We start from the raw sequence: 15,029 nt of genomic DNA on the forward strand, positions 1-15,029 counted from the left end.
GATGCAATGATACCAATAAACCATTTGGAGAGAAACCCCATGCCAATAGCTGGAAATCCTTCGATGCAAGAGTAATGATCTTGCTGAAAAACATTAACTGTGACAGATATTTGAGCCTGTTTCCAAGGGGGTCATACAGATTTTCGTACTAAAGATGGACACAACGTGCTTAAGTAACTCAGCGGTTCAGGTAGCATCTCTAGAGAAAAAGGATATGTGTATTTGCTGCTGCAAATAAGAATTTAATTGTTCCGTTGTCGGTAAACATGATAATCAAATACTCTTGACTGTTGAGAACTGTGTCCAGTGCTCAAACTGCGATTTAGCCAGTAATGAAAATAACTTAACTTAAAACCTATTGGTAATATAACTTTTGGTAAAATCACATTTAACTCAGTGATTGCGTCAACCACTGCGTTATTTCGGCGTTTCAATACACAATAGGTGCAGGAGGAGGCCATTCGGCCCTTCGAGCCAGCACCGCCATTCAATGTGATCATGGCTGATCATTCTCAATCAGTACCCCGTTCCTGCCTTCTCCCCATACCCCCTGACTCCGCTATCCTTAAGAGCTCTATCTAGCTCTCTTGAATGCATTCAGAGAATTGGCCTCCACTGCCTTCTGAGGCAGACAATTCCACAGATTCACAACTCTCTGACTGAAAAAGTTTTTCCTCATCTCAGTTCTAAATGGCCTACCCCTTATTCTTAAACTGTGGCGCCTTGTTCTGGACTCCCCAACATTGGGAACATGTTTCCTGCCTCTAACGTGTCCAACCCCTTAATAATCTTATACGTTTCCATAAGATCTCCTCTCATCCTTCTAAATTCCAGGTCCTTCTAAAGCCTGGTCGCTCCAGTCTTTCAACATATGACAGTCCCGCCATTCCGGGAATTAACCTAGTAAACCTACGCTGCACGCCCTCAATAGCAAGAATATCCTTCCTCAAATTTGGAGACCAAAACTGCACACAGTACTCCAGGTGCGGTCTTTCGGCTTTCTTTCGTCTCCATGCTGAATAAATACGAACATAATTCCAGCATAGTTTACTGTGACAGATATTTGTGACGCCCTCTGTGTATAGTGTGCTTCAGGTAAGAAAAGAAAGCATTCGGCGTCCTTATCTAACCATCCTGTCTAATTGGCACTCTTCCAATAAAGCAAGAGTTCCCAACCTAGGGTGAATTAACCCCCAGGGGGTAAATGTCACCTACTCAAGGGGTCAATTTGAACAAAATAATAATGTTAAAAACAGTATTTTAACATTTCCCCTTTGTCGGTTGCTTTATGGTAGAAGTGTAAACTCAAATTACTGAACAAAACAGGGTGGGGGGAAATTTACTTTCGAATAGTTGCCTGGGGTAAACCGGACGACAAAGGTTGGAAAAGACATTTTAAACAAATAAAGCTGCCCAGCGTCTCTCTAAAATGACCCGTGTCGGCAGATTAGACCATGCGGTTTTTTTACCAATTGATATTCGGGGGTTTTCCTCGAGTAAAAAATAGCAAAGGTGTGACATCTCGCTATGAAAGCTCGCATTACTGGTCAATACATTTATTATATTCCATATACCAATAGTGGGGTTTTTTTTAAGCTTGTGTTTGAATTTGCACAATCGGAAAATTACCTGGAAGAAAACGGAAATTTACTGAGTAAATGCCGCACGTAATTATGTCATTCAGCGAAATTTCTGAACTACCTGTGAAGGATATATAAACAGTTCACCCCAGTGGTGTATTCATAAAAGTAGATGTCGTGGTTAAATCTGTAGTTTAATTTATCTTGCTCACTTTTGGTTGTCAGCCTTATCTCAATCCAGTTGAGGTGCAGGGACGTGAGGCGGTTTTGATTTGCAAGTTGGCCAGGTCTGTCTGATACATTGCTCTCAGAATGCACCCCTTCACCACCGCAGCTGTGTTGGTCCTTGGCTGCTTTGCAGTCCTGGGGAACTGTGCCCCGAGGTTGAATTCAAAGACAACGAATGCGGTTTGTCGAATTGAAGAACGATTTCTGCGACAGATGAGACACAAGTTCCACGTGTTGTCTAGAGATGTGAGCGAATGTTTCTGTCTTTCACTCTGTGTGGAAGTTATTGCTGTTCCGTGCTTTCACAATAACATTCATTCACACCAATCATCCCACAGGCTCAAAGGCACGACGAAGACACGGACACCAGGCTGGTGGGGAAGGACCTATTCCGGGGACTAGAGGTACAATCTTACATTGGTGCGACGATCATCAATTTCACCTTCTCGTTTTCACCGAACAAACGGCTAACAATGGCCTGTTTCTTTATCATAGTTCCTTTTTTTTTTGCACATCTTTCATTCATTGTTCTTTATCTCTCTACATCATCGCCTACATCTCCCGTTTCCCTTATCCCTAACCAGTCCGAAGAAGGGTCACGACTCCAAACGTCACCCATTCCTTTTCTCCAGAGATGCTGCCTGACCCGCTGAGTTACTCCAGCTTTTTGTGTCGTATCTCCGGTTTAAACCAGCATCTGCAGTTCCTTCCTACACAAGTTAAACAATTCACAGCATTAAGTTATTGTTTGGAGAATACCTGAGAGACCCCTGGTTTATTTTGCAGGAATCTGGCAGCTGCTACGTGCTCAGAGAGGTGATTGACTTCTATCTTATAACAGTTCTGAACTCCGACGAATTGCAGACCAACTATCCGCATCTGGGCGAGGTGAAGGAGTTTCTCACCGTCCTGATGAAACGGCACATGTCTGATTGCGTAAGTGTTTCCTGTTGTGATCGAACCAATTCGGGAAAACATAGACTAGATATCGCTCACTTCAAAGGGCCAATTTAACCCCCTGCCGATGACTGTCCCGATGGGCAGGCGGCTCAGGTCCAGGGGCAACGACAGAAGGAAGATCAATGGAGAAAATCAGTGGAACAGCCGATGGAACGCGCTCTTGTGATTGAACTAATTTGCAGACACACAATGCTGGAGTAACTCAGCGGGACAGGCAGCATCTCTGAAGAGAAGGAATGGGTGACGTTTCGGGGCGAGAGCCTTCTTCAGACTGTGACTCGAGAAGAGTCTCGACCCGAAACGTCAACCATTTTATCCAGAGATGCTGCCTGAATTACTCCAGCATTTTGTGTCTATCTTCGGCATCTGCAGTTCCTTCCTACACATTGAACTGGTTGTGTGTTCGTTTCAGGATACAAAAGAGAAAACGAAAGCCAACGAAAACATTGACCGACTGAAGCAGAAAGTGGAGCAGGTAATTTACAACAAAAAAACACACATGTTGAGTATCAGATTAAAGGCGAAAAACAGTCATGTCGATGCTTTGATAGTCAGGGGTCACCTGTGCACACGTGAATATGATGCATCAAAGCCCCAGACACTTCACGTTGTGATGAGACCAAGAGTCAGGAAAAGAACCGACCCCAGCTGAGTTCAGCAGCACGACTTTCAGCAGCACGACTTTCGATGCTCCGCGCACAGCAGTTTCTTGGTTTTCTTGCACTAAGTGAATGTGACTGATGTTCTTGTTGTTTGTGCTCGTCTACTGCAGCTGGGCGAGGCGAGGAAGGCCAAGGTCGTGGGGGGACTTTTCATCCTCCTTCAGGAGATAGGGAGCCGCTGCTCAACCGCGGGAAGGGGATGAAGAAATAGCTCAAGACACAAGGACACTGTAATAGTTTCTCAAAAACACGTTTTGTTAACTTAACAAATGACATATATTTATTTCTGATGTATTTATCGTGTGTAACGTCATGCACATTCTAATTGCTTACAGTAAGTTATGTAGCATTTTGTTTGGTCATTTTTTATTCGTGTTTGGTAGCAAGTCAAAGATCGCGTCTTTATAAAATGAATAAACCTTTAATACAAATTTTATGTTGTGATTGTGTTTTTAATTGCGCGTGGCTGGGCCGTTTTATATGTGAATCACTATGTTCGTGACGAAATATATTGAAGTGTTTTACATTTTGATCCAAGCTCAAAACTGGTTCCTTCGGAAACAAACAACTGTGAGAAACAAACATATACTCGGTTGTCCGTTGGAAAACATACCTTTTAATCTGCTCAAGGAGGGTTCCGACCCGAAATGTCACCTATTCCTTTTCTCCAGAGATGCTGTCTGACCCGCTGAGTTACTCCAGCAATTTTGTGTCTACCTTCGGTATAAACCAGCGTCTGCAGTTCCTTCCTACACAATGACTTTAATACACTTTTATTCCAAAGTGGAAGACATGGGGAAATCTATTGCACTTGGAAAACATGTTTTTATTTCGTGGATAGAAACAAAATACTTGAGTAACTTAGTGGGACAGGCTGGAGAGAAGTAAATGGGTGACGTTTCGGGTCGAGGCCCTTCTTCAGACTAGAGTCAGGGGAAAGGGAAAGGAGATATATAGACGGTGATGCAGAGAGATATAGAACAAACTAGACAAAGTGGACCCGTTGGGCCCAAACCTCCTGCATTGGTGCAGCACCCTGTCCTCCCTCCCCTCTCTCCTCAACCCCCCCCCCCCCCCCCGCCCCATCCTCTCTCTCCTCAACCCCCCACCCCCCTCTCTCCTCAACCCCCCCCCCCTCCTCTCAACCCCCCTCTCCTTTCTCCCCCCTCCCTCCTCCCCTCCTTTTAAGCTTTCCTACTCCCTCCCCTCCCTACTTCCCCTTCCCCCTTATCCCCCCCTCCCTCCCTTGGAGATAGATTTAAACTTTAAAATGTGAATAACTTTAAAAATATAACACCGATTTCAATAAAACTACTTGCTTTACCATTAAAGCGACAACGGTGAGTAAGGTGGGCCTAAAATTGTCCCGCCATCGTGTGCCGTTTTGGCTGAAGTTCGATCACAAACAAGATAACAAACGAGAGTTTTAGTATATAGATGAATAAGGAAACAGGCCAATAGCTGTTTACTGGGTGCTAACAAGAAACTGGTGCGACGTGGATGGGAGGAGGGATGGAGAGAGAGGGAATGCAGGGCTTTACAGTGGCAAATTTTCTCATTGTGACCATATGCACTAAAACACAAAGCTTGTTTCAAATGAGTGAATAATTTGGAGTTGAAAACATGAGTTTTCCATGTTAAAAACAGCTGCTGTCGGCTCGGGTAAAGAATTACCGACCTAAACGCGAGCGAGAAGTGTAAACAGAGTCTGCGAGTTTTTTCCCCCCAGAGGAAATACTTTGTCACCATTTTGCATCCGAATCAAACCATTGATCAATTATTTTAATAAGCATCAGCTATATTTTTGTTACAGTTCAGCAAGAAAGCATATGGCTCAGTCGGCAAATGAAGGTTGGTTCGGATTTCATAAACCAAGTTTCTGTTTCTATGTGTGCACACACACATCATTGTTCAATTAGACGGCGACATAATAAAACCCGATGGAATCGAAGAGCTACTCTTCAAGTCGCGGACGAGAGAAACATTTCTCCCGGTACATAAATAATTGAAACACAATCTGACATGGGCAATGCGCGCTACTGCCCTGTCACGGGGGTAATCTCAGGTTATGTGTAGGAAGGAACTGCAGGTGAGGTTTACACCGAGGATGGAGAAAAAAAATGCTGGAGTAACTAACTCAGCAGGACAGGCAGCATCTCGGTATAGAAGGAATGGGGATGTTTCGGGTCGAGACCCTTATGGACTCGACCCGAGACGTCGCCCATTCCTTCTCTCCAGAGATGCTGCCTGTCCCGCTGAGTTACTCCAGCATTTTTGTGCCCATCTGAGGTTAAGGGTCTGTCCGCTGCAGCAAGTAAGGGTTTCATTGTCTCTTTACCGGTACACGTGTCATTCAAACCCTCTTGAATCTGGACTCTCGACCTCAAAAAAGAATCAAGACACAAAATGCTTGGGTACAGTAACTCAACGGGGCAGGCGGCGGGACGATTCGGGTCGAGACTCGAAACGTCACCCATTCCTTCTCTCCAGAGATGCTGCCTGTCCCGCTGAGTTACTCCAGCATTTTGAATCTATCTTCGGTGTAAACCAGGAACTGCTGTTCCTTCCTATGCAGAATAATTAAATTAGCCCCACTTAGGATTTCACTAGAAAGAACGAACCATGTATGAGTGCGTTTTAAAGACATCTGCTTCATTAAGAAATACAGGGCAAATCTGTTCTTGATTTAGTACGGGAAAAGCCGGAATCATATTCGTGTGATATCAACATGACCGGCATAATACTAAAATACCTGTTTATTTTCACCTGAGCAAAAAATGTTCGTCAGTTTGTGGTGACCATGGTCTAGTTGGAGTTTAGTTTATTGTCATGTGTATCGGTACAGTCAAAATCTTTTTTGTTGCCTGCTGTTCAGTTAGCGGAAAGACCATACATGATTACAATCAAGCCATCCACTGTGTCGTTACAGGATAAAGGGAATAACTTTAGTGCAAGATTAACCTCCAATTAAAGATAGTCCAGCTTCTCCAATGACCAACTACACATAGGATGGTTAGTTGCTGATAACAGCTGGGACAAAATGGTCCCTGAAGCTCAGGACCACTGGGTATCAGTTGGTGATAGGATGGTTCAGTCCGATGAAGGGTCTTGAATCGAAATGTTACCTATTCCTTTTCTCCAGAGATGCTGCCTGGCCCGCTAAGTTACTCCAGCATTTTTGTGGCTATCGTCGGTACAAACCAGCATGTGTGGTTCCTTCTTACACATAGGATGGTTAGTTGCTGATAACAGCTGGAACAAAACGGTCCCTGAATCTGGAGGTGTGCGTTTTCACACTTCTATACCTCTGCATGATGGGAGGAGTGATTGGGATGTGACTAGTCCTTGATTACGCTGGTGACCTTGCCGAGGCAGCACCATTTAGATGGGGAAGGTTGGTTTGTGTGATGGTCTGGGCTGCGTCCACAATTCTCTACAATTTCTTGTGGTCTTGGATGTAACCTTTCAGCATCAACCTTGTCAAGATCCCTTAAATGTACTTGCCATTAAGCAGCTCAAGGCTAAATGTTGTCCAAATCTTGCTTCTTTGCCGGCGCAATATACTTCATAAGGGGCCACAGTTTAAGAATAAGGGGTAGGCCATTTAGAACTGAGATGAGGAAAAACTTTTTCAGTCAGAGAGTTGTGAATCTGTGGAATTCTCTGCCTCAGAAGGCAGTGGAGGCCAATTCTCTGAATGCATTCAAGAGAGAGCTGGATAGAGCTCTTAAGGATAGCGGAGTCAGGGGGTATAGGGAGAGGGCGGGAACGGGGTACTGATTGAGAATGATCAGCCATGATCACATTGAATGGCGGTGCTGACTCGAAGGGCCGAATGGCCTCCTCCTGCACCTATTGTCTATAATTTTCTGAGTTACGAATGGAATTATGCACCATTCCATTCACAGTGAATTTTCCCACTTTTGCCCTTCTGATGCAGGGAATGTCATTGTTATTTATGCAGCTGAACCACATCCAGCCTAAGAAATGCATTAATTTCTTGCTTTGAGTTAAATATCCATCCACCCCATGGGGATTTTCCATTGACTTACCTGATTTCTATTGACTTATTTTCATACAGCCACTGTAGTTTCTGACAGCCACTGTAGTTTCTGACAGCCACTGTCATCAAAAAAGCCATGTTTGTCATGAAACAAAAATGCAGGATAGCTGGGATATAAACGGAAAATGCTGGGAACACTCAGCATGTCAGGCAGCAACTGAGGAGAGACAAATAGAGTTAATGCCGGGCTAATGGCCTTTCAGCAGACCCAATATTTGCGTTTGGCACATGCCCAGTTTCTGACCCTATCCTTTTGTAAAGGCTTGTGACCACAGAATGGCTTCCTGGACTATTTCACAGGGTCTAGAGCCACCCACAGGCCAGACAGGGAAAGCACAAAAAAACTGCTTCCTGACAATGTAAGAAAATAACTGCAGATGCTGGTACAAATCGAAGGTATTTATTCACAAAATGCTGGAATAACTCAGCAGGTCAGGCAGCATCTCAGGAGAGAAGGAATGGGTGACGTTTCCCATTCCCAAACGTCACCCATTCCTTCTCTCCTGAGATGCTGCCTGACCTGCTGAGTTACTCCAGCATTTTGTTAATGCTTCCTGACAATCATCAATGAACACATTGTGCCCTTTGCTAATGACAGCTACAGCTTCACAGGCACATAAATGCAACAACACACAAATAAATATACAATAACTTATCAGTTATGCCGTGTAACAAGATCATAATAGTGTAAACCAAATTACGCAGTGCAACTGAGGAAATGTCCATAGTAGACACAAAATGCTGGAGTAAGTCAGCAGCTCAGACAGCATCTCGGGAGAGAAGGAATGGGTGACGCTTCGGGTTGAGACCCTTCTTCAGAACCGAAGCGTCACCCATTCCTTCTCTCCCGAGATGCTGCCTGACCCGCTGAGTTACTCCAGCATTTTGAGTCTATCTTCGATTTAAACCAGCATCTGCAGTTTTTTTTCCTGCAGAAATGTCCCTAGTCGATCATTGCTGAGGGAAAGAATTCCAGAGCTGAGTTACATGGGAGCTGAATGGTGGATAAATTAAATCAGTAGTACTCAAGAGCCAGAATTTCCAAAATGGTGATATTGGAGGGTTGGATGGATGGAGGAGATGACAGACAGTGAGGGATTGAAGCCATGCAAGGATCTGAATGTGATATTTCTGAAATAAACACCCGGCTTCATCCTTCAACTTTGTGTGTTTATTCATTTGCAAACCCTGAGTTGAACCACTTACTACGCACAAACAATTTATGCTGACAGGATTAAGGGTGATGCACTCACTTCTAGAGCTTAGAGATGATTTGAATAAAGCAGCCCAAATAGCAACTCGCTTAGTAATATCAGAAGTAGAGTGGGAACAGATCATGTTCAATATGATCTCTTAAGGATAGCGGAGTCAGGGGGTATGGGGAGAAGGCAGGAACGGGGTACTGATTGAGAATGATCAGCCATGATCACATTGAATGGCAGTGCTGGCTCGAAGGGCCGAATGGCCTCCTCCTGCACCTATTGTCTATTGTCTATGACACAATTTTGTGAACCTCCTTCATAGTATCCGAACATTGTTTCTTATAAAACTGTATCAGATTCAATATTTGCTTTGGATTGTGTTTAAATAGGTTACTCTATCATCAATCGACACTCAAGCCTCACAATCAAGATTCTGGCAGCATATGCACTTGATGGCACTTGATGCCTTGCACTTGTACGTTGCAAGGCATTGCGCATTATGGCAATTAAAGATCATCGTTATAAAGTGTTTTTCACGGATTTCAGGTAAATAAGTTCTATCAATACAATGAAAATGAATAAAACAGTAGGGTCCTAAGAAATGCCGTGGAGCTGGGGGATCTAGGAGTACAAGTACATCGATTCCAGAAAGTGGCATTACAGTTTGATAGAGTGTTGAAGAAGGCGTTTGGCATGCTGCCCTTCATCAGTCAGGCATTGAGTGCAGAAATTGGGATATTACGTTACAGTTCCGCAAGATGTTGGTGAGACTCCTCGCAGTATTGTGTTCAGTTTTGGTTTTGGTTCCCTTGCTGTAGGAAAGATGCCATTCAATCTGAACACGCTGCCATTTTCCTGCTGCCGGAGTATAAACAACGGATAGTACGGGAAACGACAGTGACGAGGGACGTAAAGCAGTGGTCTGACCATTCAGAGGCCATGCTGCAAGATGCACTGAGCGATGTCGATTGGAATATGTTCCAAGCAAGTTCCAGAGACGTCAGTGAGTTTGCGGAAGCGGTTACGGACTTCATTGCAACAATGGCCGATAACATGTAAGGGTTAGTATCTTTCCTAACCAAAAACCCTGGGTGGACAGGTCTATTCGCGTTGCCTTGAATACTCGCCCTGCTGCTTACAACTCCGGCCTAGCATCCGGCAATATGGACGACTACAAGGTAGAGTCCTACCGACTGCGAAGGGCGGTGAAGGACGCATGGAGATGCAGATGGAGCAGCAGGACACCAGGCGCCTTTGGCAGGGGCTACAGACTATAACTAGTTACCGGTGCAGCCCCCCCTCAACCAGAAGTGCCGGCACCTCCTTAGCTGATGACCTGAACTCTTTTTATGCACGGTTTGAGATGGGTAACACCACCAGCTCGCCGTCTAAAAACAACACCGAGAGTGCGCTGGCTAGCGAGGCTGGAGGGGGATCCACTGCCGGGGATGTGCACACATTCTCGGTGAGGTGGGCTCTGACGCATGTGAACACGAGGAAAGCTGGAGGCCCAGATGGTATATCTGGGCGAGTACTAAAGTCTTGTGCTACTCAGCTTGCTCCAGTGCTCACCACAATATTCAACCTCTCCTTGGCCAAGTCCGTGGTCCCTGCATGCTTCAAAAGATCCATTATTGTACTGGTGCTAAAGAATGCCTCTCCAGCATGTTTAAATGACTACCGACCGGTGGCCCTCACCTCGGTTGTCATGAAATGCTTCGAAAGGCTGATCAAGAAGCACATCTGTGCCCTCCTTCCTCGCAACATGGACCCATTACAGTTCGCATACCGTACGAACAGGTCCATGGATGATGCGGTCTCCCAGATTCTGTACACCGCTGTCTCTCATCTGGACAACCAGGGGGGCTATGTGAGGATGCTGTTCATTGACTTTAGTTCAGCATTCAACACAATAGTCCCCAGCAGACTGGCTGAGAAGCTGCTGGAACTGGGGCTTAGCACCCCTCTGTGTGCCTGGGTCCTGGACTTTCTCACCGCCAGGCCCCAAGTGGTCAGGATGGGGGAACACACATCTAGCCCCCTCACCCTGAACATAGGATCCCCCCAGGGTTGCGTCCTTAGCCCCCTACTGTACTCCCTGTACACACATGCCTGTGGGGCCAGGTTCAGCTCAAACTCCATCATCAAGTTTGCCGATGACACTGTGGTGGTGGGCCGGATCTCCGATAACAATGAGAAGGCCTACCGGGAGGAGGTGGCTGATCTGGCACTCTGGTGTCAGGACAATAGCCTCCTCTTGAATGTCAAAAAAACTAATGAGCTGATTGTGGACTTTAGAAGGGCTCAACATCCAAGGACATACATGCCACTGGAGATAAATGGGTCTACTGTGGATTGGGTGAGCAGCTTTAAATACCTAGGAGTCCACATCAAAGAGGATCTGACATGGACAACACACATTGCCGTACTGGTGGGTAAGGCAAGGCAGCGCCTTTACCACCTTAGACAGCTGAGGAAATTCAGAGTGTCTCTGAGGATCCTTCAATGCTTCTACTCTGGGGCTGTAGAGAGCATCCTGTCCGGCAACATCATAGTCTGGTTTGGGAACAGCTCTGCCCAGGACAGGATGGCCCTGCAGAGAGTAGTGCGTTCGGCAGAACGCCCCATGGGAACTACACTCGCCCCCCTGCATGACCTATACATCAGGAGGTGCAGATCGAGAGCAAGAAGATTATGAGGGACCCTGCCACCCCAGTAACGGACTGTTCCAGATGCTACGATCAGGCAAACGCCTCCGCTGTCACGCTGTGAAAACAGAGAGGATGAGACGGAGCTTCTTCCCACAGGCCATCAGGACTGTTAACTATTATAACTCCAGGGACTAAATTTTCTTTTCTGTATTAATTTTAATTTATATGCTGTAATTGTAACTTTTTTTTGCACAATCCGCAGGCATTGCCACTTTCATTTCACTGCACATCGTGTATGTGTATGTGACAAATATACTTGACTTGACTTGACTTGAGATTTACAAAGATGTCAGCGCTCAAGGCTCTGGGCTTTCAAGAGAGATTAGGTAGACTAGCACTTTATTCCTTGGAGCGCAGGAGGTGGAGTGGAGATCTTAGAGAGGTGTATAAAATCATGAGAGGAATAAATTGGGTGAAAGCACAGAGTCCCCAGGGTAGGGGAATCAATACTGGACTGGCATAAATATTAACAGTTTCCCTCGAAAGATGCTGCCTTTCCACTGAGTATGTTCAGATTTCCAGCATCTGCAATATTTTGGGTTCGATTGAAATATTTTGTTTTGAACTTTGACACTTTTTTGGATAAATATATGAGGGAAATGGAGCAAAGACACACAAAATGGAATTGAGTTCAGTCTCAAACTCAAGCACTTGAATGATATTTGATTTTTCTATGATTCTGACGTTTCCTGAAAGAATATTTATTACTGATTTATAACTAAACACTTCATGAATGAATGGAGTGATATAGACCATGTGAAGGCAGGTGGGTTTAATATAGATTGGCAGCATGGTCAGTAGAGCTTTCATGGGCCATAGTACAATTCATCCTTGTACTGTACTGTATTACGTTCTACACTCTATGAACAAAACCACATCCATGATATTCTTGGCAAGGATTGGGTGCTGGATATTACATTCAGCACAACAGTTTGACACCACTTTAACAGAGCCAAAGTGGTTTTGTGGAAATGGGAAGGAGAGAGAAAGTGTGTCAGCATAATCTTTTCTTGTGAATCCTTGGAAATTGGGTTCAGGAGAGCAATGTAACGGGGTTAAAAGATTTCATTTGTGCACCAGTTTGATCATGATTGTTGTTGGTGAAGTCAGGCTGGATCAAGCAGCAGAGGAATGTGGATGTAGTTCAGACTTCAGAAGTAAGATACATTGTTAATTTTTTATTATTTATTGCACAATCACTTGGATTAGTTGTATTTGTCTCCTATGATAGCCATTCCATCCACTAATTTAAAAAGACTGGTGTTCCAGTAGATTGTGAAATTTATAGTGCATTTCATGAGGTAAAATGTACCTAAACAACTAAGTATGCATTAATGCATCCACTGCTCAACATGTTTGGAAAATAGGGCCACTGTATCAGATTCTAGAAAGGCTTCACATTTTAGCTGTGCTTTAAAAGCTCAAATCTTAAATATTCATGTTGGCATAACCTTAGATTTAGGTGCAAATGATACATTGATGTCCTGACATCAATACAGGTTGAATAGGAACAGGGCAAGGCAATTCTCATTTGATTGTTTCTTGATAAGCATTAAAACAAAAGTTTTCTCTCCCAAGTTATTCATTACATAAATAGCAATTTTAATGAAAATATTTATGTGAAATACTTATATTCTTTTAAACCTTTCAGAAACTTATTTCATGTAGTTATCTTTTGAAATACAAAACTCCAATGGTGAAATGTAATGGAAATTTTATTATTATAATCAGAGTAGTTACAGTAAATTGCAAAATGAAGGAATTTTTTTTTTTTTTTTTTTTTTTTAAACAGTCTATATCTTTTCTTTTGAAAATATTGACAAATAAGAAGTTTCCTGATTCCTAACTCAGGGTGTGTCTCAATTTACAATTGTTGAATGTATCGGAGATTTCTGTCAGGTGTATTCCGGAGAAGGAAGTAAATTATATATCAACCGGATTAGACAAAACCTAGGTCTAATGATCCTGCATGTCAAAGACTCCGAAGGCAGAGACAATTGCAAGCAGAGTTTCTTTGCTTGGTGACATCATTGGGGTGTGGTTATGCCACTGGCTCTGCTGGATGAAAGTTGCTGCACAACTTGAACGAACCTTGAATCAATCTTTGCACCATTTTTGAAACCGGTTGCTTCCTGCTATAAGTGGAAAACTTTAATCTGGACCAAAGCCAATTTAAAAACTACTCAGCTTACATTGAAATATTTAAAGATTTAAATATGAGTGAAACAATTCCAACTGCATTTTCTAATATTTAACTTCCACCTTGCCATCAAATTCACTTGGCCTATCTAGGGTAGCTCTCTCCACTTTCTCGATCTCTCTGTCTCCATCACAGGGGACAGGCTGTCGACTAACGTCAACTACAAACCTAAGGTAGACACAAATTGCAGGAGTAACTCAGCGGGTCAGGCAGCATCTCAGGAGAGAAGGAATGGGTGACGTTTCGGGTCGAGACCCTTCTTCAGACTGATGTCAGGGAAGGGGATGGGACAAAGGTAGGATGTAGTCGGAGACAGGAAGACGAGTAGGAAAACTGGGAAGGGGGAGGGGATAGAGAGGGGCAGCAGGGACGACCTGAAGTGGGAGAAGTCAATGTTCATACCGTTGGGATGTAAACTGTCCAAGCGAAATATGAGGTGCTGTTCCTCCAATTTGCGCTAGGCCTCACTCTGACAATGGAGGAGGCCCAGGACAGAAAGGTCAGATTGGGAATGGGAGGGGGAGTTGAAGTGCTGAGCCACCGGGAGATCAGGTTGGTTGAGACAGACTGAGCGGAGGTGTTCACCGAAACGATCGCCGAGCCTACATCGGTCTCGCCGATGTAGAGATGTTGACATCTGCAACAGCGGATACAACAGATGAGGTTGGAGGACGTGCAGGTGAACCTCTGTCTCACCTGGAAAGACTGCTTGAGTCCTTGGATGGAGTCGAGGGGGGAAGTAAAGGGACAGGTGTTGCATCTCCTGCGGTTGCAGGGGAAAGTACCTGGGGAGGGGGTGGTTTGGGTGGGAAGGGACGAACCCATTGACTTCAACAGTTATCTGGAGTTCACCTCCTCCTGTGTCTTGCAAAGATGCCATCCTCTGTTCTCAATTATGCTCTGCATCTCTTTTATTTACTCATCCCACCCAAACTACCCCCCTCCGAGGTGCTTTCCACTGCAACTGAACAAAACGTAACACTCGTCCCTACACCTCCTCCCTTGCATCCATCCAGAGAGGCCAGCAACACTTCCAGATGAGACAAAGGTTCACATTCACTTCCTCTAACCTCACCTCCTGCATTCGATGCTCCTGATGTGACCTCCTTCACATCGGCAAGACAAAGTTTAGACTAGGCGAATGTTTTGAAGAACATTTGTGTGCTGTCCACCAATGCATGCTTTACATTTCAGTTGCTAACCACTGGAACACTCCTTCCCGTTCCCATACTGACCTCTCTGTCCCAGGCCTCCTCTACTGCCAGAGTGAGATCATAAGCAAACTGGAGGAACAGCACCACATATTCCACTCGGTTGGTTTACAACCTATTGGTAACAACGTTGAATTCTCCAATCTTCGGTAAAAACCCCAAACCCTACCCCCTTCTCCCCCCCCCCCCCCCCCACCACCCCCTTCTCCCCC

At 44.7% G+C, this 15,029-nt stretch overlaps 1 protein-coding gene across 1 annotated transcript; it reads left to right on the plus strand.

The window, feature by feature from the left end:
• The first annotated feature begins 1,688 nt into the window (after positions 1–1,688).
• On the plus strand, positions 1,689–3,659 carry LOC144603722 (interleukin-22-like). Its single transcript, XM_078417399.1, has 5 exons — positions 1,689–2,054; positions 2,147–2,212; positions 2,595–2,744; positions 3,181–3,243; positions 3,541–3,659. Exons 1-5 carry the CDS (start codon positions 1,893–1,895, stop codon positions 3,631–3,633), a joined length of 534 nt encoding a protein of 177 aa, XP_078273525.1. The 5' UTR covers positions 1,689–1,892; the 3' UTR covers positions 3,634–3,659.
• Positions 3,660–15,029: the final 11,370 nt, after the last annotated feature.

The sequence above is a fragment of the Rhinoraja longicauda genome, chromosome 20 (genome assembly GCF_053455715.1).
Source record: "Rhinoraja longicauda isolate Sanriku21f chromosome 20, sRhiLon1.1, whole genome shotgun sequence".
Taxonomy (NCBI): domain Eukaryota; kingdom Metazoa; phylum Chordata; class Chondrichthyes; order Rajiformes; family Arhynchobatidae; genus Rhinoraja; species Rhinoraja longicauda.

Coding starts and splice junctions, on each gene's coding strand:
- LOC144603722 (XM_078417399.1), top strand. CDS start 1,893: ATGCACCCCTTCACCACCGCAGCTGTGTTGGTCCTTGGCTGCTTTGCA. Junction 2,055..2,146: donor TCCACGTGTTGTCTAGAGAT/GTGAGCGAATGT, acceptor ATCATCCCACAG/GCTCAAAGGCACGACGAAGA. Junction 3,244..3,540: donor TGAAGCAGAAAGTGGAGCAG/GTAATTTACAAC, acceptor CGTCTACTGCAG/CTGGGCGAGGCGAGGAAGGC.